The 27,931-nt window shown below is 35.6% G+C and overlaps 5 protein-coding genes across 5 annotated transcripts; 3 read left to right on the forward strand and 2 right to left on the reverse strand.

Annotated features, from left to right (window-relative positions):
• Nucleotides 1-257: 257 nt before the first annotated feature.
• Nucleotides 258-17,177, forward strand: DFA_09851 (uncharacterized protein; the record flags this gene model as incomplete). The annotated part of the gene is made up of 9 exons (XM_004351696.1): nucleotides 258-335; nucleotides 437-728; nucleotides 826-1,880; nucleotides 1,949-3,377; nucleotides 3,456-3,928; nucleotides 4,013-4,123; nucleotides 4,194-11,034; nucleotides 11,113-11,565; nucleotides 11,632-17,177. 9 exons carry the CDS (start codon nucleotides 258-260, stop codon nucleotides 17,175-17,177), a joined length of 16,278 nt encoding a protein of 5,425 aa, XP_004351748.1.
• A 98-nt stretch (nucleotides 17,178-17,275) lies between these two features.
• On the reverse strand, nucleotides 17,276-18,332 carry DFA_09852 (HAD superfamily hydrolase-like protein; the record flags this gene model as incomplete). Its single annotated transcript, XM_004351697.1, has 3 exons — nucleotides 17,276-17,750; nucleotides 17,828-18,080; nucleotides 18,176-18,332. 3 exons carry the CDS (start codon nucleotides 18,330-18,332, stop codon nucleotides 17,276-17,278), a joined length of 885 nt encoding a protein of 294 aa, XP_004351749.1.
• Nucleotides 18,333-18,697: 365 nt separating this feature from the next.
• Nucleotides 18,698-21,767, reverse strand: pms1 (MutL DNA mismatch repair protein; the record flags this gene model as incomplete). The annotated part of the gene is made up of 2 exons (XM_004351698.1): nucleotides 18,698-19,005; nucleotides 19,085-21,767. The coding sequence occupies 2 exons, from the start codon at nucleotides 21,765-21,767 to the stop codon at nucleotides 18,698-18,700; spliced, it is 2,991 nt and encodes a 996-aa protein (XP_004351750.1).
• Nucleotides 21,768-22,542: 775 nt separating this feature from the next.
• DFA_09854 (putative protein serine/threonine kinase) lies at nucleotides 22,543-25,603 on the forward strand (the record flags this gene model as incomplete). Its single annotated transcript, XM_004351699.1, has 4 exons — nucleotides 22,543-23,866; nucleotides 23,953-24,560; nucleotides 24,628-25,299; nucleotides 25,358-25,603. 4 exons carry the CDS (start codon nucleotides 22,543-22,545, stop codon nucleotides 25,601-25,603), a joined length of 2,850 nt encoding a protein of 949 aa, XP_004351751.1.
• Nucleotides 25,604-25,711: 108 nt separating this feature from the next.
• On the forward strand, nucleotides 25,712-27,896 carry DFA_09855 (uncharacterized protein; the record flags this gene model as incomplete). The annotated part of the gene is made up of 5 exons (XM_004351700.1): nucleotides 25,712-26,057; nucleotides 26,139-26,171; nucleotides 26,576-26,620; nucleotides 26,788-26,861; nucleotides 27,402-27,896. 5 exons carry the CDS (start codon nucleotides 25,712-25,714, stop codon nucleotides 27,894-27,896), a joined length of 993 nt encoding a protein of 330 aa, XP_004351752.1.
• Nucleotides 27,897-27,931: the final 35 nt, after the last annotated feature.

The following is a 27,931-nucleotide window of genomic DNA, read 5'->3' on the forward strand; positions in this document are numbered from 1 at the left end:
TAGATTAGATAGATAGTTTTATATATATAGATAGATATATATTTAACTATAAATCATCATCACATTTATTATTATTATTATTAAAAGTATACTACACTTTAGCTTACTATATTATTTTAGTCAGTCTCAATATATTAAAAATTGAGAAAAAGATTTGAAAGTACATACATTCATTCATATATTATATCTAATATACATTAGTTAGTTTAAATCAATCATCTTCATTATCACATATATTATACAAACATAATTGAATAATGAGTGATGTTGATCCAGACCTTTTATTAGCTATTGCTCTCTCTGAGAGTTTAATGGTACTTGGTAAAGGTGGAGATGTATGTTATCAATCAATCATAAAGATTAGTATATGTTATATATACAGAGAGAGAGATAGTTCTAACTCTTTCTTTCTCTTTCTCATTCTCTCTCTTTCTAGGAATCAACAAAAAATGATGATCAAGAGGATGATGAAAATAATCCAAATGATAACAACAACAACAAGGAAAATAATGATGATCCTCCACCACAGATCGCTAGCGATTCACAAAAAGATAGAATCTATGATTACTTTGTTGAATTGGTTGGTCAACTAAAGAATGACAAGATTGGCAACTTGACTCCACTTCTTTGTGTACTCAAAGATCTTGTTTTACTTCCACAACATATTCATTATGTAACCAAGGTTTTGGAATTGATATCTTTCCTTATTATCGATGGAAAATATGGGGGTAAGAGTAGAATATATATTTATATTAGATAACTTTAGATTCCTAACTTTTTCTTTTCTTTTATTTTCTTTTTAATTTTCTTTTTTATTCTTTTTAGATATGGATGTTCAAAAGATTTATTCATTTAGCAAGGTGACTGTAGAGTTTTGTTTATCGACACTTGAGAGATGGAGTGAGAACGAGTTGGATATTGATGGTAATTTGGTTGGATCGTCGACGAATATGACCTCTTCAACTGGAACGGCAACGGCGACCACTATCACCATCAAGTTATCAACACCATTGATTTTATTATCCATCATTGATATGCTTTGTTGCATAGAATTCCCATCCACCTCTATCGACAAGTCACAGTTGGACAAGATCCCATCATTCCTCAATGTCACCAATTTAGATCGTTTTGTTGGTGTCACAGAGTCTAAAGAATCAACAAGTGAAAGTAAACCAACAATTGTAACTGAAGCTGTTGTTGTTTCTACTACATCATCCCCTTCTCCTTTACCTACTTCATCAACAATAGAATTATTTAATCAATTTTTAAATAATGGTATTGGAAAGGAATCAACACCATTGATATCATCATCTTCTGTTGTTGATAGTGGTGGTGCTGTAAATATATCATCTTCATTGATCCTTGATCACGATCAATTAAACGAAGAGATTCTAAAGAGCAATACTACCTACTTTAATAAGAACCTAAGAGGCGCCTCTCGGTTGTTGGCCATTTGCTCCAAGCTCCTTCCGGCCTACCAAACCGAGATGGAGGTTTCCGAAAAATTTGAATCATTCCTTGCAAGAGAGAATTTAATCTACAACTTTCTAAGCAACGTTCAGGATATTCTATTTTCCGAAGGTTTTGAACAACTTGATGCTGCATCGATTCCATGGACAATCGACTTTATTGCTCGATTAATTGGTACTTTTAGATCATATCAAGCTTATAATCTTAAAGCATTGTCTGTTTATGAACAACAAAAAGAAACCGAACAAAAACTACAAGATGGTGGAGGAGAACAGCAGCAGTCGACTGCCAAAACAACCGTTCCATCACCTCTTATTAAATCAAAATTATTATCAAGTCAAGTATTTGAAAATTTATTTCAAGTTTTGGGTACAAAATTAAATTGTCCTGATCTTCAAATTAAAGCTGAAGTATGTAAACTAAAAAATAGAAAAAAACAAAAAAGAAAATAGAATTAATTTTAATTTTTTTTATTTAGATATTCTTTTCACTTTGTATTTTAAATGATATTGAAAAAATGAATATTAAAATTCAAGATATAATGGTAAAGGATAGTTTAGTTGAAAAGGATTATATTACTTGGAGTCCACAATTGGTGATATTGGCCATATCATTGATTTTTGATCGATTAGAATCAATGAATAATATTTCAGATTCTGGAAGTATCAACAGGGTGATATCACCAATTATGATTAGCGATCTGCCATCGACCTTTGGCAGTGCCAAGCCACACACTAAATTCCTTCACGTTTCGGCATTGGATAAGCAACTCATTTGGTTTGACTATCTCTCACCCAAGCAGTACACTGCTGCCGAGTTGACCTCTATGTTTATTACACCTCGACTCTTGGACAATATTCTTTCAATTCTTTATATTTCCTATTTCAAGTTGAAGGATTCTCAACATTCTGCCTTGTCAGTGACTGACTCACCATCGTCCACTACTTCTACTCCTTTTACTACGCCCATTAAATCGGGTGGATCCTCTACTTCTGTACCAGTTGCTCCGACCAAGGCTACAGCTGCATCACTTAATGAATCATCAGATGAAGGAATATCAATGTTTGGATCATTGTTTGAATCTGGTCCTTCTCTTGGCATGTCAACCACAGCTCCTCCAACATCTACAACAACAACAACAACAGCTACCACCTCTAATACAAATGAATTTGATATTCAATTGGAAGGTAGTTATCAATCATTTATCAATTTTGTAAACGTAACCTTTGCCAAACCGGCTGTAGTATCCAAACTTTTTTCATTCCTCAACGATGTACATTTGCAAGTCTTGTCGACCATCCTTCTCTACCAGTCACCACATGGAAGTTCCTACTCTCCATACATCCAATCCCAAGCCATCGCCAATATCTTGCGTTCCATCAACCTCAACATTATCAAATCTTTGGATGTCTTGTCCGTCCCATTACAAGAGAAATGGATAGATTCCATTTTTGATTTATGTAATCGTACAATAGATCAAGAAAAGGAAAAAAAGACTACAACAGAGGTAGAAGCATTGGCTATTGGATCAATATCACCACCACGTGAATTATTGTCATTATTAGGTTGGATATTTGTAAAGCGTCAACAATTAAAATTAACATCCTCCACCAATACTACCACAACTGCTTCTGATGACAAAATTATAATGACATTGTGGGAAAGATTTATTTATTTCAACAATGTACAAAATAATCAATTTGTCAGTGTGCCAAAGGAAATGATCATTGGTTTTGAATACATTACCTTTTTATTGTTTTCATTCCATAGTTTGAATGAACAAAATAGATTGGCAATCTTGCAAAAATCTGTAGATATCATTCATCAAATTATTGAAAAGAGAAAATCTGATCAATCCTATCTTCCAAATTCTTTAATTTTCTCTAGATTTTTATTTATCTTTAATTGTAAGAAAAAAAAGAAGAAAAAGAAAATAATAATAATATAATATATATTAATTTTTCTCTTTTTTTTTATTTTTATAGATATAATATTTAATTTTGATAAAATGGAAACAAAAATTAGTAAATTATTTTATGAATCAGTGTTGACATTGAATCAAACCAATTCAACCAAAGATTTACCATTGTCACTTGTAACAGTCAACTATAAACATATTATCGATCAGATCAAACAATCGTCATCGTCATCGACATTATCTTCCATCCCAGTATTCTATGAATTCAATTTCAATAGTACAAGTAGTGGAGGATTGTCATCATTTTCTACTTCACATCTTCAACAATGTACCGATTTATTCAACCGTTGCTCAGTTGTCTATCAAGACTTTTATAGAGATGTTGTATCATTATGTATTATGAAAATAGAATCGCAAGGTCAACCTATAGAATCACTCCTTTTCGATTATATAATTACCTCTGCTTGTTCTCTATTACGTTCACTTCCTCCTTCAAATTCATTTATTCAAATGATTAAAGATCCTTCTTTATTTATTAATGTAAATTAGAAAAAAAAGAAAAAACAAAAAACAAAAAAGAAATATATAATATTAACCTCTTCTTTTTTTTATTTATTTATTTAGATATCAAATGAAACAATTATTTATTTGACTTATTTACATTCAATATTGGTTCATCATGAAACAAATAAGGATAGTTTAATTGATATACCTTGGAATATTCATACAAATAATGTTTGTATAAAGAAAAAAGACAACACTCGATAAATTTAATATTAATTTTTCTATTTCTTTTTTTTTTTAGATTATAAAATTATTACAATCTAATAATAATAATAATATTAGATTAAATAGTTTATTACAAAGTATATTATCATATTTGATTGTTATATTTGATCAACAACAACAACAATCAAGTTCTTCATCTTCGTCAAAGAATGCACTTGGAGAATCAGGTTCCGATTATATGGAAGGTTGGGAATCATTGTTTGATGATGACGATGATGAAGAAGATGATTCATCAGATAATGAAGACAATTCAGATGGAATGGATTCTTCAGATTCAGATGAAAAGGAAAAGGATGAAGGAAATCCTTCATCTGCATCATCTTCACAACAAGAAAACAAGGAATCTGGATTGGCTGGTATCAACAAACAAGCTTTATTGGATATGTTGCCCATTTTATATCCATCTATAGTCAGTGTCATAAAGTCTGTTAAATCACTCTATGAAAATGAATTGCTTTCATTGATAAAGACTCCATCGGTAATGGAGAATGACAAGATCCTATTGGCTAGAGAAGTCTTTTCACACGTCAGTGAAAAGTCAGATGCCATGCAGTTGATCGATTTGTTGGGTGTATCCAAAGAAGACCGTGACGCAATAGAAAAGTATTGGGGTGTTGAAGTCAAGATCGACTTGACATCCATTCCAAAACACCAGAGATGTTCAATGAGTTGGATCTTACATCCAGCTCTCATCTACTCTGACAAGACTCTTACAGTACTCTCCAACCAAATGTTGTTGAGATCATTGTCTGAATTGTCTGATCTAATCACAAAAATGGATGATAGTAACAAGGAAAGTAGTGGATCTGCTACAACTACAGCTACTACAACAACAGCTTCAACAACAGTTGTAGATTCCCCAATGATTATTGATAGTAATCAAGAAGACAAGAAATTGGTTGAATCTTATCGTTTGGAATTATCATATACACGTGCCGATATTTCAACAGACCAATTGCTACTCTTTAGCAAGGAGAGTCAATACTTGGATATCGATTCACAAAGCTTGTTGTATATTGTTAGCATGTCACAAATCTCTTCGTTTGAACGTGTTTGTCAATTACTCTCCAAGCAGAGTTTAGAGGTTCGTTCAGCGCCCGTCACTGAACGTATCATCAACTACCATCTCGATCACATGACAGTCATCACCAAGAGTTATCCATCCTACTTTTATTGTCACTATATCCCAGCTTACCGCAAGTTGGTGTCTCCCATGGGTGACAAGTTTAGAGTAGAGTTGCCACAAGGTGACATTAGTCAGTTGTTAAACTTTACCATTGAAAGTGAAAAGGTTGACAAGAAATCACTTGGTGTATTGATCCAAATCATGTCATTGCCAGTACCACAACAAAGTATTGTTGGCGGTGGAGCGAAACTCGAGTCACTCAGATCGTTTGCCATTCGTTCCATCCTCAAAGACATTCCACAAGAACAATTGTCAAAATGGTTCCAAGAGAAATTGTTGGGTTATGTCAAGCAAGATGATTCCGCTGCTGCTGCTTCATCTTCTGATGCCATGCAAGTTGATGTCAAGCAGAAATTGGTTCCATCAACCATCGAGATTCAAGAATTGATTGTCAAATTTATCGGTATCTTGACTGGAAGTAACGAATTGGCTGGTTACACCAAGGAACAACCAGGTAGCAACGACAAACAACCCAAAGAGTCGGCAGCCTCACCTAGCTCAACATCATCAGACTCGTCAAGCGATGAAGAAGAGGAGGAAAATGAACGTCTCAAAAAGAAAAAGGCATGGGCCAAAAAGACTGCCTTTGTATCTCCACCTGCATCATCATCACCAGCCGTTGGAAATGTTTCAGCTGCTGCTGCATCATTAATCGATTGGGAAGAAAAGGTTGAGAATATTAGTCCATTGATTTACAATATTCTCCTTGGATGCTTTGAATCTGCATTTACCGATTGGATAGACTACCCATCACTACTCAAAGGATACTTTGGATTGTTACAATACGTTGCAATGAAACAACACAAACTAGTCGATTTGTTTGAACAAGTTTCTCACCTCTCTGCCAACGTTCTTGTCAACCCAACTCCATCTCAACTAGAGTCACTCAACTTGATTGTAGAATTTATTGAAAACATTTTAAAGATTCTTAGAGGTGACCTCGACGAAGATTCAATGGACACCAAAACCGAACAACAACATCACCATTGTCATCATACTAGTGCAAATAGTGATCAAAAACAAACAACTGATCAAGAGATGGGAGATGTTGGTAACAATTTACTTTTAGATGATGAAGAAGAGGTAGATGATGACGAAGATTCAAAGTGGAAGGCATCCAACAGTGAATCAAGTGGTAGTGGTGCCGATCAAGCTGATAATGAAGAAGATGAAGCTCGTAAACTTGCTAGCAAGCTTTGCACCTACTCTCAGACAAAGAATGATTATATGGATCAACATTGGTACTTTTGTTACACTTGCAATCTAAAGACATCAGAGGGATGTTGCTCGACTTGTGTCAAGGTTTGTCACAAAGGCCATGTCGTCAGTTATAGCAGATTCAGTAGATTCTTTTGTGATTGTGGTGCTGGTGCTGGTAAAGGTGGTCCATGTAAAGCTCTCAAACCACGTGTTTACCAACCTGAAAAGAAAAAGCCAGCAACAGCAGAACAACCATCTTCTGTTCCAATCAGTCAACCAGTTGTTGCCGCCACTTCTCCTGCTACTACTACTGCTATAGTCTCACCTTCTGTTGTTACTTCTTCTTCCTCTTCTTCACCTTCATCAATTTTTGATGGAGAATTAAGTCAAGAAGAAAAGAAAAAGATAATTGAAGAGATTACAGAACAAAAGGTACCAGTCATTGAAAAGATTGCTGAATTGTACCCCAAGTTGGTTCAAGCACTCAAATCATCAAGTGAAAAGGCAGTTACTCCAACCAATATCAATACTGTCGATGTCTATGCCGTACCAAAGAAGGAATTGGTGGTCCGCACCGACTTGGTTGTACCAAAAAAATCAACAAAGGCAGGTGTATTTGATTCCAAGACCAAGTATGAAGGTGGAAGCGAGGGTAGCCAACTCAAGAATCTTGTCAATGCCGGTTTGATCCAAAAACGTGCATTGGCATCCAATTCACGTGGTGTGGTTGCCGTTGCCGAGGGCGAGAATGTGTCTCTTGTCAATGTTGCCAAGTTGGTAGATGAAGAAGCCAACACAGTCGACAGAGCTGCACTCAAGACATTGTCAAAGTCTGCCATTGGTTTCCCAGTCATGAGTATGGTGTTTAATCCAACCAATGACAATTTCCTAGCTGTCGTAGGTGCTAGAGAATGCAAGATTTTGACTATCAACAACAAGGATGAAATCGTTGATCAATTGGTCATTGACCTTTCACTCTATTCAATTGGTGAAAACATCTATATCATCAAGGTTGATTGGGTGGTTGGATCACAAGTAGAGTTGGCAGTTGCTACAAACGAATTTGTCAAGATCTATGACTTGTCCACTGACAACTTGTCACCAACCCACTTTTACACACTTGTTGAAGACTCTATCCGTGACACTGCCATCATCAAAAAGGGTGCTCAGTTGCATCTTTTGGCACTTGCAGAGTCGGGTATGCTGTATAGTCAACCCATTCAACCTTCCATCGACGATGAATCGTGTATCATGATTGAAACGGTTCAGTTGCCGATTGTCAAGCAGTCACCAGGTGTCTGTCTCTTTAGCGCTCCCGACATACCAGGTATATTTGTCACTTTTACCAATGGCGAAGCTTATATGGTTAATTTGGATGATTCTGCCACCACAGTCGTCACGGCAGTCACCATTCAAGACGTCAACCTCAAGGTTGCCATGCCATCATGCTACTTTATGACATTGGCACCTGCCTATCCAACAGTGGTCACTGCTCTGGCTGCTCGTGGCGGATTTATGGTGTCACTCAAGATGACTTCGACTGCCGAAATGCACGTACAAGCTATCAAGATGTCGTCCAAGGTCGATGGTATGACATGGGTAAACAAGGCGTCTCCCAAGATGCTTGTTCTCTTTGAGGATGGAACACTCACTAGATATGACTATACCATAGACTCTCCATTGACATTGTCATCATCAATCTCTTCTGCATCATCGCCACAAAATGCAATCGGTGGTTCACAACTATCTAGTGGTTCAGGTATTGACATTTTATCAATCATTTCAAAACAAAAACAAATCAAATCATCAGATGAACCAGCCAAAAATGTTGCTACTACGACAACCACTGCAGCCGTTCCTACATCTCCTTCTACTTCAGTTCAAAAGAAACCAATAGTTTCATTCCCAATAGATTATTTTGAAAAGGTTGATTGTATAACAAAGAATATCAAGTTTGGAGGTGATCCATTACAATCCTACTCACAAGATGTCATCAAGCAGAGATTATCAAACACTGATGAATATGTAGTTTGTCAGGGACAAGATACCATGACCATCATTATCTACAATAATAACCCAGAGGTTGTGATTTGTGGTATTGGTGTGTTGGTTGGAAATGCTTCGACCAAGCACGTTCCATCAGAGTTGCGTGTATTTGATCGTACGATCACGTGTACAGATGGTATGCGTCGTTGGTACGACATTCCACTTACAAACGAGGAGGCTATAAAGTCGGCCAAGAAACTCACCTTGTTTGTAGGACCAAACGCCAGCAACTCGCCCATCATTGACTCGATCGAAGTATATGGTACTCCCAAGGATGTGATTGGATATGATGAAGCAGTTGAACTCGGATCAAAGTCGAGTGCCGCCAATTCAATCGATTCACTCAACACAACGGAAATGGTGTTGCTTCGCACTCTTTCTTGTCTTGGATTGTACTTTGTCAATTGCAGTGACGAGGCAACTCGCGACAATGCAGTGTACAAATCACTCAAGGAAAAGACAACCAAACAGTTGGCATCGTTTATGACTGACCCACAACTATCGTTCCTCCACCCCATCGTCAAGGATCTTCTCAAGATACTCTTGCCCAACGAAGAAGAGTATCTCTCACTGCGTCACTCTACTCTACTCAACCACTGCTCTGAAACCATCTCAAAGATGGTCGGCGGTGTTTCAACCGGTGACTTTGCCGAGAATCTCGAGCACATCATTCTCATTCTCAAAAAGATTAGTTGCACTCGTCCCAACAACTTGACCACACAAATCTTTTCCACCAAACCAACGTTCCTTGCCGACCTGATCAATGTGCATCGTCAAGCTACCAGTGGTGGAAGCGGTCTAAACGGCAGCCTAGTCTCTGAGGAAGTCATCACAAACCTCACCCATTTGCTTTGGAATTGTCTCACTAGTCGTGCATTCTCTAGTGATTACATCCTCGGTCTTGTCAAAAACCTATTGTCTCATCCACAAGAATCGATTCGTGTTCGTTCCTCTATTGCATTGGTCTCTTTAATTTCAAAATCAAATTTGAAATCTTCTATCAAACCTATCGTCCCAGCTAAATCATCTGTTGTTGCGACGACTACATCAGCTACAGCTACAGCAGCCGATCTAATTGATGAAGTACACTTTTCATGTGATAAATGCTCGGTTTATCCAATCCAACAAAAGAGATATCATTGTGAAGTATGTGGAGATTTTGATCTTTGTAGTGACTGTTACCTCAAAATTACAGCCACCAAAGAGCACCCACAAGATCATCTTATCAAGGAATACCTATTAGACGAGACAATGACCGACGACAGTAGCAGCAACAAACAAGTCGCAGAGCCTTCTTTACAAGAAGGTACCTTTGATGAAGATCTAAATGCAGCAATTGCAATGAGTTTGGATGCCTCTCAACACCCAGACCAAAAACTAGTCAATGAAGAGGATCCATTTGACAATATGTTTAGATTCTTGTTGGACGAGTTGTTTGCAGTGTTGGACAAGGGTTTCAACTATGCATTACCATATGCCCAAGTAGTATACACACTCTTTGTTCACATTGGAACCGATCTAAAGGCCGATACATTTACCAGATTCTCAACACTCATCATGAAGCAATTGACAGAATCCCATTCAAACTTTGAAAAGTATCTCACTGGTAAATCATTGTCTTTAGAAGGTGACTCTGTCATTATTATCCTATTATCATTATTATTGGATACCGATATTCATAAACAACAACATTCTAAATCTTCAAACAAACCATCATCATCATCATCGAACAGTTCTGTTATCAATGTCAATCAATTGGTATTACCACAAACTTCAATCTATGCAATCAGTGAAAACATGGAATCACAAGGATTTATGGACAAGGTTCTTAGATATTGGTTGGACCATTTGTACCAAGTCATTTCTAGTCAAGTCAATTATAATAGTCCAGAGACCAACGCCATGTCAAGTCCATTTGGTGCATTGTTGATTAGTAGTCACTCTGAAGACCAATCACTCCCCAAGAGTAGATTTGCTCCATTCTTTTCAAAGTCACTCCCATCGTCACCCCAATCGTTGCAACAATCCATCACTAAACATCTCTTTAAACTTGCCATCACTTTCTACAGATGTGATCGTCACCACCGAAAGGCCAACCCATCCATCAACTGGTTCACCCCAACCGCTGATTGGATGTCACTCACTTGTTCGTACATTCACTCTAAAAAGACAACTCAATTTGTAAAGTATCCAAAGAAATTGCTTCTCTTACTTGCTACCACCAAAGAATCCTATTATGCCGTTCGTGATGAATTCCTTCTCAAAAAGAAATATTCAAAGATTCAAGCACTCGAACGTCAATACAATGGTTTCACTGATGATATTCATTATGATCATCTTATCAAACTTATTGGTTATTTATCTTCAATGTTGGAAGTTGCTTCAACAAGACCTCATAGTTGGCAATATTTTTGTACAAATAATGGTAAAATTGAAAATAGAAAAAAAAAACAAAAAGAAAAGAAAATCAATTAATAGTTATTTATTTTTATTTAATTTTTAGATATATTAAATGGATTATTTAATAATTTATTCTTTTTACCAGAGGAAACATCTCAATTAATTTTAGAATTATTGACATTTGCTTTTGTTACTGAAGAACAATCGTCATCTTCTTCTTCTTCTTTGTCTTCTTTACCTTCTACTACAAAGAATGATACAATTATGCAAGATTCAGAAAAGGTTACAATGTTTTTGCAAGGTGATTCATTGGATATTTTAATTAATAATTTATTATTGGAACCAAATGCATCAGACCTACGTCAAAACACTAGTAACTTTATTTATAATCTTTGGAAAGCATCAGACATTGATCAAAAGGTTCACATTAACAAATGTTTGTGGAGTAAATTGGATCAAGTCGTTTCCTATGGTAAAAATTCAAATGAATTTATGGAACTTTTAACTTATGTAATTAATGGTATTGATCCAAATAAATGGAAAGATCAATATAATGGTAAGAAAAAACAAAACAAAACAAAAATAATTTAATTATATACTAATTTTTTTTATTTATTTTTAGAATTTGCTGATAAATTTATTGAATCATTTAAATTACAAAATCAATGTGTACATAATCATCCAAATTCACAGATTTATACAAGTTTGGGATCTATTTTGGAATTGGATGGATATTATTTAGAATCTGAACCATGTCTTGTATGCAATAACCCAGAGACACAATTCCAAACGGTTCGCATTGATAGTTTGAAACAAGAGTACAAATTTACCGATAGTTGTCATTTGATCAAGTTTAATGGAGTCTATAGCATTCAAAAACTACAAATCAACATTCACGATTCTAAAAAGGCCAGAATGATCAAGACCATCAACCTCTTTTACAACAACAAGACCACATCGGATATTGGTGAATTAAAGGGCAAGTTTGCTCAGTGGAAAAAGTTAAAGCAAATCCACTTTGCACCAAACCAAACGGAAAAGACCATCAGATTCCAAATCCCGATTGCCGCCACCAACTTTATGATCGAGTATTTTGACTTTCACGACAATCTCCAAGTACTTGCTAGTGAAAAGTTGCAATGCCCACGCTGTTCGAGAACCGTCACTGACAAGCATGGCATCTGCAAGCATTGCCACGAGAATGCCTTCCAATGCAAGCAATGTCGCAACATCAACTATGAGAACCTCGAAGGTTTCCTCTGTAACGAGTGTGGTTTCTGCAAACACGCTCGCTTTGACTACCAGTTTACATGCAAACCAACAGTGTCGATTGAAAAGATCGAGAACCAGGACGACCACAAACGCGCTATCTCAACCATTGACAAGGAGTCTGAAAATGCTCACAAAAAGTATCAACGTTTGATTGGCTTCAAGAGAATCATTAGCAACTTGATCACATCCTATCAAACACAGGAACCATGGCCCAAGGAAGAGCTCTTTAATCAACTTGGCATTTCAGTTGCTGCATCTGCTTCATCGCCACCAAACGCAGCCGCAAGTGGCGCCGGCGGTGCAACCACCAGTGCTTCGAATCCAAATTCAATCCCATCGCTTCGTATCAACCGAAAGATTGGGTATTTGGCACGTCTCTATGAAAAAGAGTGCAAGAGTATCTTTGAAAGTCTCAGCAAGAGTGTACAGATCCTATTGAATACACGTATGGAGATTATCAAATACATGAATGTATTGGCCAAGAAACCACGTTCCAAAGAGATCAAGAGTCGTAGTTCCAACAATTGTTTTGGTTGCTCCAACGCCTACACGGAGCAATCACTCTCGTTCTTGAACCATCTGTCACGTAATCCTCAGTTGGTCGATCTCCGCAACATGCTCATTCAAAAGGGACTCACAAAAGAGCTCTTTATGAACAACATCTACCACGGAAAGAGCGATTCGAGAAATAACGCCCGTCTTGCCATCTCTTACCTCACCAAAAACAACCTAACGGCCACTACCGAGCTCAACGGATGGATCAGTGAAAAGATATTCTATGCTATTGAGAATCACACCTCTCTCGACCTATCGACCATGATATCGAGTGAAATGTTCTTGTTGCGTGATTGTACTGCCCTGACTGATAATATCTGGCAGACAAGATTCCGTTTCATCATGGAAATCTTTTTCAAATCGATTGAAGCTGGATCCAACAATCCAATCATCTCTGAATACATCACATTACCATGTCTCAAGATCATTCTCTCCTTGTGTACATTGGAAAGAAACACAACTGACCTTTTACAAAAGGATCTCAATGATACTGAAGATCATCAAAAGACACTTCGTCTAAAGTTTGAAAAATTAAGATCACTCATCAAATTAAAAGAACAACAGATTCAACTTCAGCAACAACAACAACAAGGTGGTCAATTATCATCATCAGCTTCATCAGTTGTTGTTAATTCTCCACCACCACCTCCTCCATCAGCAGCAGAAGTTCAGGAACCCGCTGCCACCAAGGAAAAAGTAATTAGTACAAGTGGAAATGGATGGAATTACTTTGATCAATCAGAATCATCTGTCAAATTTGATGAATTCTTGGCTTCAGATACATTTGATCAATGGGCAAACAAGTATCAATCATCAATCTTTAATAATACAACTCCAACCACTTCACCTACTACTGCCACTGCAGCTACTACCACCACTACTACTGTAGTTGACAAGGTAGAGATTAGAAACCGTTATCTTACTAGTAAATATTTGGCCAAATGGAAAAAACAAGTAAAGAAATCTGCAGCTGCTACCTCCAACACCAACCCATTGGAGGGTATTTTCCTCGAAGATGGATGGGTTAGTAAGTTATTGTTCAATTCGACACCATCAATTCGTAGCGAAACCATCAGTTTGATGAACATCTTGTCTCGTAGCAGTCAAGTACGTACCTACAAATTCCTCGACCTCTTTGTAAAGTTGATTCCACATGCTTGCAAAGTTGGAGAAAACTCTGCCGAATTCTTTTCACTCTTTGGCAAGATTATCTCGTCTGACGAGAGAAAGATCTATTTGACAGTCCGCGGATTCTTGCCCTACTTGTGTGATCTCATCATCCTGGATATCGATCGTATCAACTCGCTCGAAACCTCATTCAACACTGACTTTAGTCAAGGCTATGTGTTAAAGACACTCGTCAACATTCTCATGTCGTTTGTCGATGTCTCGTCGATCAAGCTCAAGATGAAGCGTGACAACCTCATTGAAAAGGTATTGGATGCATTCTTGTCGCTTCGTGGTGTCATTATTCAAAAGAACAAGCTCACTGAAGATGCCGTCAAACAATTGCAAGAGTTGATGAAGTCGCTCAACACCGAGTCGGTTGAAGACAACAAAAAGTTTATGGCTGCCAATGTCAAGGCACTCACCAAACACTCCAAGAATGGCAGAACACCCATCTTTATCTTTGAGCAGTTGTGCAACATTGTGTGTCCCGTCAAGCCCGAGCCAGTCTACCAGCTCGTCTTGATCAAATCATCGACACAAGAGGAATACATTCGTGGCTCTATGAAGAATCCATACGCCAGCAACACTGTCGGTTCTCTGATGAGAGACATTAAAAACAAGATTTGCAAGACCCTCGATCTTGGCACCTTTTTGGAAGACGACAATGGCATGGAATTGCTTGTAGACAATAAGATCATCAAGCTCGATCTACCCATCAAGCGTGTCTATGAGCAAGTGTGGAAGCGAAGCGCCGTTGCCCAACGTTCGCAAGACATCAACACGCCAATGACCGTCGTCTACCGTCTCCAAGGTCTCGACGGTGAAGCCACCGAAGAAAACATTGAAAACCTAAACGATGACAATGGCGAAGAAAAGGATCCAGAGGTTGAGTTTGAAATCACCAGTATCTTTTCGCAGTGTGGCGGTCTAGAGGCCATGCTGACAATTGTCGATGACATTGCCGACTTTTCATCCGAAAAGGAGTTGGCACACCTCGTCATCAAGCTGTTGTTCCATAGTTGCAAGATCAAGGTTAACCGCGAGCAACTCATCACACACAATGGAATTGGACGTTTGCTTGAGAAACTCAAAACAGCGTTCCATCAACCTGATCTCGCTGAAACGCTGCTTTTGATTATCGAGTCGATCGTTACAGAAGCCAACCGCAGCTACTTGACCAACAGCAACTCGTCTACCAGCCAGATCACCACCAACGACCAGCATCACAAGGACACAAACGAAGCACAAGAGCAGATGACCATGTTCCTCGACAAGTTGGCCAGTCCGTTGGTACGCAACAACACACGTATCATCCAGGCCATGACCCGTATCATTCCATTCTTGACCTATGGCCATTCGGGTGTCATCAACTCGTTGATAGACTTTTTCCAACCCTACCTCAACTTTGACGAGTACGATGCCGGCAAAAAGACCGACCCCAACGTCACTGCCCATGTAGACTTTTTCACAAAGATTGCCGATTTTACGAGACCCGATGAAAACGGCTCCAAGTTGCGTCAACTCGTGCTGGAACGAGGCATTACCAAACAGCTCTACGAATACATTGACAAGAATCTACCAAGCGACAAGGATAAATCGTCGCCAGAGTGGATTGGGTCATTGGAACGTGCCGCACTCCCATATGTACTCGTCCTTCTCAAGGGTCTTGCCAATGGCCACGAACCCACCCAACTCATGTCTGTCAATGAATTCAATGTTCTCAAGCGTCTCCATTTGATGGAGCAGACATCGACCACCAGCACCAAGAATGTTGGTAGTTTGGCAGAAAACTTCCTCGAGTCTCTTCAAGTCAACAACAAAAAGATGGCCGACGAAATTCACAACATTCGTACGGAATCAAAGAGAGAGAAACTTGCACAAGCCGAAAAGCACAGAGAAAATGTGCTCAAGGAGCTTGGTCTCTCGCAACAAGGCAAGCATATCACTGCCAATGTTGTGCCAACTATTATCGAGGATCTAGAGGATGAAGAGGGATTCACATGTATGGTGTGTCGTGAAGGTTACAACTTTAAACCAGACGATGTTTTGGGTATCTATACCTACTCTAAACGTGTTGCACTTCATGCACTCAACGAAACCACTGCCACTCCATCATCTTCTGGTCAATCTGAAAGAAGAGAATCATCGGGTGGAAATGCACACTGTTACACTACTGTCACTCACTTTAACATTATTCACTACTATTGTCATCGTGATGCCACCAAGGCCGACAAGAGTATGAAGGTGCCCAAAGAGGAATGGGAAGGAGCTGCCTTGAGAAATCAACAGACCAAGTGCAACAATATCTTCCCCATCCAAGGCCCAAAGATCACCAACGATGCCTTTACACCATTCTGCGACAAGTATTGGACCAACCTCAACAATGTCGGTCGTATTGACGGTAGCAATCCACGTTTCCGTCTCCTTGCCCACGACCTCAAACTCTTGTTCCTCAGATTCGCCAAGGACGAGTCATTTAGCACCGACTCTAAAGGTGGAGGCAAGGATTCCAATATTAGAATTGTACCATTCTTTATTCAGTTTGGAAACTTTTTGTTGGACCAAAAGATTGTCGGCAACCAAGCCAACCAAGTCCGTCGTCCACACTTTGACAAGCTATTCAACCAGTTTGTCGGACTCTCGCTCGAATCAAGTATCAACAACTGTACTATTGAAGTGGACAATGTCCCCTACTATCTCGTTCTTTCACTCTACCTTCAATCGTTGAAGGATTGGAAATCTTCAAGATTGAATTTCTTGTCAAAATTAATAGCCTATGCCTTTTCCGAAAAACAACCAGCAAACAAAACCAAATTCGCCATTCTCCGCCCATGGTTGTTATTCTTTACAATGATTGATAAGTTCCATGAAATCATTCATCCACCAATTAAACCAGAGGCCTCTAGTATCACTAGTCCCACCACCTCTACCACCACCGTATTGGAACCTTGGATAATAGATACCAAAACCAATTTGGCATCTCATTATTTGAAAATTCAACAAGACTGTAAATCATTTTTATCATCCTTTGAAGAAGAGTACTCTGTTTTTGAAGAAGAATCTGAATTCTTTGACGATTTGGGTTTATTAAAAGAAATATTGGCTCTAGATTCAAAAGACTCTAATACCTATATTAATAATATTGAACAATTGGTAAAACAAAAAAAATAATCAAAATATATATATAAATAATAAATAATAAATAATTTAAATAACAAAAATATAAATTGTACAATTTAATAATTTAATTGTTTTGTTGCGCTTTTATTTTATTGAATTAAATCTTTTGGTAAATTAAATAATTCAACAATTTCTCTTGCTACACCATCTTGATCGTTTGAATATATGGAAACCTTTGAACTAATTTTTTTGGTTGGATCAGTTCCGTTGGCAAGGCAAATACCAAGACCGACGGATTTTAACATTTCAATGTCATTCTCTGCATCTCCAAAAGCAACGATTTGATCGTGATTGTAACCTTTTAATTTGGCAAACTCTAATACAGATGATCCCTTGTTGACGCTTTGTTGAAGAAATTCTACATAATATTGTGCGCAAGTCTTTGATTTACAATTTGATTTGACAAGACTGACATTGGGGAATGTATTATCGGCAGTAAGCTTTTCCAAAAGCTTATCACATTCTTCATCAGTTTCGAGAATAATTAAACATTTAGTTGGCTCTACTCCCATCTTGTCCAATTCATAATAACTTTCAATAAATTGATATGTTGCTCCAGTCATACTATAGAAAAAAAAAAACAAAATATTAGAAAAAATGAAAGATAATATATATATTTTGACAGAGAGAGAGATTCATACGTTGCATAATTATCAGCTTTTTGTTTTTGTTTAGAAACTGCATAAACTATTCCATCACCATAGACATTCAGGCAATGATTATTTTCCTCTGCATATTTCAAGATATCAAAAGCATCGTGTTTTGAGATTGGTTTGCTAAACACTGTTGTTCTTCCCTCTCCCTCCTTTTTAGATAAGCATACACCTCCATTATATCCAATAAGTGAACAATCTACTTCTAATTCTGTTTCTACTGGTGATACTAGATATGGTGCTAAAGAAATAGATAGATAGATAGAAAGAAAGAAAAAGGTCAATCAGATGCAACCAATATAAGAGTTTGAATATTTTATGATTCTTTTTTATTACCTCTTCCACTTGCTAATAATATTTCAACATCTGAATAATGCTTGTTCAAATGTTGAAATACTCTTTTACTATTTTCGCTAACCTTTTTGTCTGAATTTAAGATGGTTCCATCTAAATCTAAAGCAATAACTTTAAACGGTGATTCTAATTGTACCATTGTTGTTGATATATTTATCTTTTTCGTTTGTACAGTATAGTTGTATAGTATATATTATTCGTACAATGGTTATGCAAAGAATATAAGAACCAGAACCTTCTTCTTTTGCAAATTAAATTATTGTTTCGCTGTTTTTGGTTTTGGAGTCGAATGGTGAATCACCTTTCGGTTAAGATCTTTTTTGAATGTCGGTTCTTAACACTTCGTCAACTCTTTTTATCGTGAGATCTGCAGATTGTCTGTTCATAGATATCTTTTTATTGCGGGTATAGTGATTCACTAGTAAAAAAAAAAAGAATAACCAAAGAACAGTAGGCGAGGGGTTAAACAAATATCTTTGCTTAATATTATTTATTTATTATTTATTATTTATCGTCATTTGGTGGTTTTTGTTTATATTTGAGTCTAGAATTAAAAGCATCTTCAACAATTTGGTTTGTTTTTGTTAGATTATTTAAATGTCTCATGGTTGGTCGACCATGAGGACAACACCAAGGATTCTCGAGTTGCGAGAGATTGGACAACACCTTTCTCATTTGTTCATGTGTAAGTGGCATTCCAACAACAATTGATTTCTTGCATGCTCTAGATGCAAACATTGCAGATATTCGAGGAAGTCTACAAACTTGTCCAGGCAAACTTTCTTTAATCATAAATATTAATTCATAAATATCTAAAAAATAAATAAATAAATATAAAAAAAAGTTAATATAATATTATTTTTAATTTTTCTTTTTTTTCTTTTCCCTTACCATTTGGACCAAAAGTCCATTTTCTACTAAAAGGAAGAGAAACAATTTTAACGCGCTTCGTTGGAGGAGCATTTCTATTGACATCAAAGATAAAACCATTCTTTTTAAAGAGATCTAAATGGTCAATGAGAATCTCTTCATCTTCATCTGTCAATTGTATATGAGTTGGACGAATCAATGGTTGAGAGATGAGTTCGTGTGATTTTTGGAGTGTTTCATAGTTGTATTTTTCATCGGCTGCATGTTGGTCGACAATAAAAAGATCAGTATCGAGTCTGGCAATGATAAAGGAATTGTTAAACTGGCCAATGACTTGCATCCTGAGGAAATCTTCCTTTTTAATGTGCAGACTAAGTTCTTTTTCGGCCACATCCTTGTCCATTGTTGTTTGTTGAGTGTTTCTATTTGATTTTGCAGTGAATGCTCCTACACTAGAAAGAAATGTTTTGTTTTGAGATGATGAGGGATCAGATCCTTGTGATTGTGTAGGAGCCGGTTGTTGTTCCTTTTCTGCTTTTCTTTTTTTGGTTCCATTATTATAGCAACCAGTAATATTTGGAGCATAAGAACAACAATAATCATAGTTGGCAACAGTTGTTCGATTCTTGTAAAGTTTTTGAATTTGTTCCAATCCAGTCTTGACTGTAAGATTATGTGTTTTTGTATTTTTCTGTTGAAATCCATCCCTTGCATCAACTTTTTCATCCAACAATGGGTCTTTGGGTCGAGTTGCAGTCATTGTTGCCTTTAGAGTATCGGTCAATTTAAATTTACTTTGTTCAAATTTTGGTTCATCATCTTCGAAATCTTCTTCTTGGTCTTGTTTTTTTCCACTTATTGCTTGAGCAAATACTGGATTGTCTTGATCGGTCAATACAGATGATTTAATATTATTTACAGAGCTAATTTTAGATGGCATTGCCAATGATTGTTTCTTATTTACATGTACTGATGATTTTGGACTATCTTGTTGTTTTGATGTTGATGATGATGATGATAAAGTTGGTGAAGGAGGTACTGAAGGGGATGAAGATGATGTTGTAGAGTTTTTCATATCTCTTGGAACATATAAAAATTCATCCAAAGATGATTGAGCCGGTCTCTTGTTATTTGAATTAAATACGGGCGTAGCGTCACTGATAGGATCGTCACTATCATTAAATATATCATCTGAACTACCCTGTACAGGAGTATTTACTTGTCTGTTTGACAATGATGATGATGATGATGATATCTGTGGTTGGACAAAATCTCCAACAATATCATTATCCAAAGGTTCATTATTATCATCATCTGTCATATCCATTCTATTATTATTATTATTACTACTATTATTATTATTATTATTATTACTATTATTTGGTTGTGAAATTTTTTGACTATTTACAATACTTTTTCTTATTGTCCCACCACTATTACTATTATTATTATTATTATTAATATTTTGATCATTATTTGATAGTTGACTAAAAAGTTGATTACCACTTGAAGAAACATCAAAAGTTGATTGTGCTTTTTCCCAATGTGATTTGAGATGATCACCAATGAGGGTTAAGAGTATTTCTTCTTTTTGAATAAATACTTTTCTCTTGTCTGGTGTGACATTGACATCGTAAGTGTTGGGATTCATTTTGATATCGAGAAATAAAACTGGATAGGAACCCTTTTTTTGGAATGAATGGTACATTGAGTTGACTGTTTTAGTGAGTGCTGGGAAATCGACTGGACGACCATTGATAAAGATGAATTGTCTGTCGCCACAACTACGCGCCATCTGTGCGTTGAGACCACCGTTCCCTCCAGCCGCAGTCTGTGAACCCACTACACTGCCCACTCCATTGAGCTGTCCAACCTTGCTGACCAGTCCCTTGACGTGAAACAATTCGTTTTCCACATCTATGCGATCCAACATTTGAGCTTGCTTTCCAAACAAACTGACGACATTGTCTTTAATGTCATTGCATCCACTCGTTGAAAACACCAATTGTCTGCTATTCTTGACCGTGTTGTAGCAGGATATTCGCACACCAGTGCTAATGACTGCATACGATTGGAGGATGGTCTGCAATTTTGCGTATTCTTTTTTGAGGTTTCTCTTAAACTCTTGGTAACGTACAGGCAGCCGTTTGAAAAGGCTGGTGAGTGTGACGGTGGTACCCACCTCTCTAGCACACTCTGTTTGAGACGTGATGACGCCCGACTGGTCATAGACAATCTTGTGTGCGACCTTTGCAGACGAGTGTCGTGTTGTGATCGAAACGTTGGCCAGTGCACACAACGACGACAGCGCTTCACCACGAAACCCAAAACTAGTGACGCTTTCGAGATCACTAAACTTTGATAACTTGCTTGTATAGTATTTGAGTGTCAGCGCGACATAGTTGGCCGCTTCCACACCCGATCCATTGTCAATAACCTCTATAGCATCTTCACCATACTCTTTTAGTCTTATCTCCACCTTTGTTGCTTTTGCATCCAAACTATTCTCTACCAATTCCTTGACGGCCGTACTCAGATCTAAAATGACCTGTCCACTACATATTTGATGTACACTATCTTTATCGATTGCTTTAATATTCCCTCCTACCGACAATGATGTTGTTGTACTAGTATTTTGTGTAGTCCAAGTAGTATCTGCAGTTGTACTCGTATCAGAAGTTGTTGTTGTTGTAGATGATATCATCTTGATTACACCAGTCTAATCTATCTATCTATCAATCAATCAAACTTTATATAAATATACTTTAACATAATAATAATTACAACATATAAATAATATAAATAATAATTAATTAGTTTGTTGAAGATGAACACAAAAAATATGATAAAGTCTTTGAGTTTTTTCTTCGAACTGTATTGTTTGTTTGTTTGCTCTAAAGCAACAGATAAAGAATTTATCAACAGCACAAGAGTATCACAGCTGCAATATTATTGGTGTGTGGTTATTATTATTATTATTATTATTATTATCACACAACGACATGTGGAGAGAGTACTTTCAAATGTGTGACTGGCTTGGGTGACTTGGTTGCACTTTCCTATTAACAACAAAATTCGAAACTCAATGGTTTTATTAAAAGATTTATAAAATATTGTACCCCCACACACATATATATTTAAATTTAAATTTAAATATATTTATACTTTCTAACGGACTTTGGATTACGCTGCCCAACCCAACCCTTGCACTCTCACTCTATATAGAAACTGATCATTCAAATTTATTTCTTTTATGAAACTTGTTTCAAAAATCGTACGATATATACAAATAATATTAATTTTCTCTCTCTGCTATCTATCCCCCCCTCTCTCTCTCTCTCACACACATACTCTCTTTCTATACTATATTAACATTTAAATTACTCTTTATTTTTCTACCTATCTTAAATAGCTTTAACAACAATCAACCAATTAATACCAATATACAACCAATCAAATTTAAATCTATCAAATCTATTATGCACTCTTTAATCATCATCATCTTTTTTATTTTGTCTATCTTTGTCTCGTTTGTTGTTTCTCATGACAACAACAACGATTATGGTGTTGTTTACAACACATCATCATCATCATCATCTTTATTCTCATCGTTCAACCATGTTGAACTTCAATCAATCATTACCATCAATAATAATGTTTACAATAACACCTCTTGTTTTAGCAATGTTGATGTTTATCAACCAATTCCAATCATTTCCACTGTTCAAAAAAATATAAATAATTCCTATTCATTTATTTACCCATTATCCACTGTTAATAATTCAAGTGATATTATTGTGTCTCAATGTCAATCACAACCATTACCATTACCATTAATTTCAAATTATTCAACAACCAACAACCCCATTCTTTTAGAAGAAAGGGAGAAAACTGTTCAATTGAACAGCAACAACAATAGTACAATTTCAATCAACTCTTGTTTAGACAATGTTAATCCAATAATTAGTTTTCCATCCATGTCCTATGACAACATAATAATTCAATATAATTCAAGTGATATTTTGTCCCCATGTCAATCACAATCACCATTAATATTAAATCATTCAATCCCAACCCATATTCTTTTAAAGGAGGAGGAAGAAGAAGCGGAGAAGAATGTTCCATTTCCATCAATGAACAATTCAATTTTAGTTTATCCTTTATCAATCTCATCGTTTAACAATGTTGAGCATCCATTCAACATTTCTATCATTAATAATAATGAATCAGTCACACTTATTCACTCATTACACATGTACATTCAATTTAATTCAAGTGATGTTTCGACTCATTGTCAATCACCATTACTCTTAAATCATTCAATACCAACCCATATTCTTTTAGCGGAAGAGGAGGAGGAGGAGTCATTTCAATTGAACAACAACACAATAACATTCTCATTGTTCAACCATGATAATAATAATATTTCTTTCCATCAATCAGCCATTTTATTTTATAATTCAAGTGATTTATTATCTCAAAGTCAATCCAATCATGCCAACAACAACAATAATAATAATAATAATAATTTATCATTTAATTCATGCATGTCAATTCCTTTTAATTTAAATGTTTTGTCTCAATCTCATTTTCAATTACCATTAAACTCTAGTGATGTTTTGTTTCATTGTCAATCACCAAATCATTCAACAACCACCAACAATATTAATTTAGATCAGGAGGAGGAGGAGTCTGTTCAATTGAACAGCAGCAGTACAATCTCAGTTTCATATTTCAACCAATCAATTCCCATTAATAAATATAATATTTCATTCTTCAATGTCCATCAATCATCGATTCCATGTTTTAATTCAAGTGTCATTTTCACTCATTGTCAATCATCATTGCCACAATTAAATCAATCACCAACCAACACCACATTCTTTTAGACGAAGAAGAGGAGGAGTCTGTTCAGTTGAACAGCAGCAGCAGCACAAATTCATGGCGTGGTTTCAACCATGTTATTGATACAGTCAATCCACTCTCCACAATCATCACCAACCAACAATCTTACACTCCTCATCAATCGATCCACAATCATCAAATCATTCGACAATCTTATAATAACACAAATAATAATAACACAAGACGAAATAATAATCACAATAACAATAACAACACAACAACAAATAATAATAATAACAACAACAACAATAATATTAAATTAAACAACAACTCTCCAACTACAAATATTAATAATAATCATAATAATACTCAAATTACAAATAATAATAATAATAATAATGTTCCTTTTAACTTTTATAATACCAACAACAACAACAACAACAAAAATAACAAAAATAATAATAATCATTATTTATCATCATCATCACCATTCAATCATGATACAATCCTCACCACAGTCCACATTCACAATTCAACTCACAATCAATATTCACAAATCACTCCACCTTCCTCAAATAATAATAATAATAATAATGGATCAGCCTCACTTATTCACTCATTGTACATGTACATTCCATTTAATTCAAGTGATGTTTCAACCAATTGTCAATCATCACCATTACTCTTTAGTCATTCAACAACCAACCATTTTCTTTTAGCGGAAGAAGGAGGAGTCATTTCAATTGAACAACAACAACAACACAATCACAATCTCATTGTTCTACAATGTTGAACATCAATCAGTTAATATTCATAATAATAATAACAATAATAATAGTATTTCTCAATCAGCCATTTTACTTTTTAATTCAAGTGATACTCAATTTCAATCAAATCATTCATTCATTCCTGACAACAACAATAATAATAAGAATAATAGCAACAATAATAACATTAAATTAAATAATACAAATAATAAGAACAATAATAATAACAACAACTTTAATAATACAAATAATAATAATAATAACAATAATAATAACAACAACAATAACAACATTAATAATAACAATAATAATTCATTACACTTTAACTTTTATAATCCCAACAACAATCCAACAAATAATAATAATAATAATAATAATTTTTTTATTTTTTCACAATCTCATCAATCTCCAAATCCAACAAACAATAATAATGTCACCATCACAACTCCAACAAATAACAATAATACTTTAACCAATCATTTTGTTTCAACTCCATTTTCCACTTTCAACTCATCCACATTCACATTAAACAATCCAACAACAACGACAATGTCAATGTGTCCAATATCAAAGACCAGACCATTTTCAAGACACTCCAACGTTTCAAGATTACAAAACAACGCGGTAACAAGTTCTGACAATTTAAAGCATTTTACTGATTCCTCTTCTTTTATTTTTATAGATACCAAAGTTGCCAACAATTATTCTGATTCTCTCAACTGTTTCGGAACCAATCATTCAAACCATAACCATACAACAATACAACAACAACAATCATCATCACCAATCAATCATGATACAATCCTCACCACAATCCACACTCACAATTCAATTCACAATCCACATTCACAAATCACTCCACCATCCTCAAATAATAACAATAATTTATCTTTTAATTCATCCACAATGTCAATTCCTTTTAATTTAAATGTTTTGTCTTATGTTTTGTTTCATTATCAATCACCAAATCATTCAGTAACAAAAAACAATATTAATAACATTAAATTAAAAAATACAAATAACAAAAATAATAACTATGCCAACAACAACTCATCATCATAATCATTCTCATGCTTCAACCATGTTGAAACAAACAAAAAATATTAATGATAATAATAACAACAACAATTACTCCTCTTCCACAGACAGACAACCCCCTCATTGTTCACCAACAAATAACTATAACATTTCATTTACAACAAATATTAATAATCATAATATCACAACAAACAATAACAACATTACAATCTTTACCAATCACTCCAATCCACAATCCTCATTCACCAATCAATCATTCATTCATCACCAATCCGCTAGTCAGTCGCCCGTCCCAAATCCAGTGATCAAGAATACCAGTTTCCAAGCAACAATCACCCCCATTCGTAGACCATCATAATTAACGCCGTATCAAAATTTGATAATTAAAATTAAATTTACTGACTCTTTTTCTTTTTATTCTATAGGTACAATAATCATTAGTCTCTTCAACTCTTTTGGTAATAACAACATCTTAATAATAATAACTAATAATAAATAATAATACATAATAATAATAATACAACAATAACTAATACGTTTAATAATAATTTCAACAACCAACAACATTAACTAATAATAATAACAATAACTAATAATAATAATAATTATAATAATAATAATAATAATAATTACAACAACAACCAATTACAATCCTCTTCTTTTCTAAAAAAAAAAGATATTCAATTACTTTTACCCAAGTGGTTTCCCTCTCTTCCTACTCTTTTCTTTTTATACATTGTCCGTTGCCGTCGTCCGTGTCCGTTGTCCACCATCGTCCATCCATGTTCCACGTTTCCCTAGGCTTTTATACCCCAAAAAAGATATTCAATTACTTTTACCCAAGTGGTTTCCTTTTAAAAAGATATTCAATTACTTTTACCCAGTGGTTTCCCAGGTTCGCCCCCGTGTAAGTCGATTTTCTTCGCATTGGGGGGCTTTTTTTTTTTTTGGACTGTTCCCATGGTCTAAACAACCATGGGAACAACCAAAACTATATTTTTCTATTTCTTTCTTTCTCTTTTTTCTCTCTTTTTCCCTCCCTTTTTTATTTATTATTTATTTATTATTTATAAGATTATTCTTTTACCCGCCAAATCAATATTATTATTCTGACGAATTTAAAATTAATTAATTCATCATCAGAATTTGTAATAATTATTTGTAACAAATATTTGTGACACTACAACTGTAGCAATATGTGTCTTTATAAAGATGTGCACCCAAAGATGGTTTATGGGTTTGTAACTTTAATTTATTAAAATTAAAACTTTTATAATAAAAATAAAATAAAAAAGCAACCACACCAACTCTGACTTTTTTTGATCAGACCATTTATTATTTTATTTTTCTTGAAATTATATTATGGTGGATGGTCCTCTGACCATCCTTCTACCATCTATCAATATCCTAGGTAGACTATCGTCAGCCATCATCCGTCTTGGCCATTCTCAGCCACCATTGAACATCACCATATTCCATTGTCCTCCCACCATAAAGAAGGAAAATCAAGAATGATGGGTCAATTAAAATAGCATCACAAAAGTCCAACTTTGAAAATCGTAATATTATTTTATTGACATCATAGTTGATACAGTACATGATAGATGAGGGGTTTGATTATAATGATTGTTTAATACAAAGAAATCAATAAACTTATAAAGATCTTTTAAAATAAAATTAAATCTAAGACTTATATTTCTATCTCTTTCCACCATCCTCTATCGGTCCTCTATCCATCCACTATCCATCTATCCACCATTCATCCATCCATCTATCCATCATCCATTCATACATCTATCCATCTATCCATCTATCCATCCATCTTTCCACCATCCACTATCCATCCATCCATCCATCCATCCATCCATCCATCATCCTCTGTCCATTCATCCATCTATCCACCATCCATTCATCTATCCATCATCCATCCATCTATCCATCCACCATCCATCTATCCATCATCCATTCGCCATCCATCTATCCATCATCCATCCATCCATCCATCTATCAACCATCCATCCATCATCCTTTATCCATTCATCCATCCATCCATCCATCCATCTATCCACCATATATCCAACCATCCATCCATCTATCCATCCACCATCCACCATCCATCATCCATCCATCTATCCACCATCATCCTTTCACCATTCATCCGCCATCCATTCATCATCCATTAATCCAACCATCCACTATCCAACAATCCTCTATCCAT

The sequence above is a fragment of the Cavenderia fasciculata genome (genome assembly GCF_000203815.1).
Source record: "Cavenderia fasciculata unplaced genomic scaffold Scf_EU5ZYIE02H8LDV-5, whole genome shotgun sequence".
Lineage (NCBI taxonomy): Eukaryota > Evosea > Eumycetozoa > Acytosteliales > Cavenderiaceae > Cavenderia > Cavenderia fasciculata.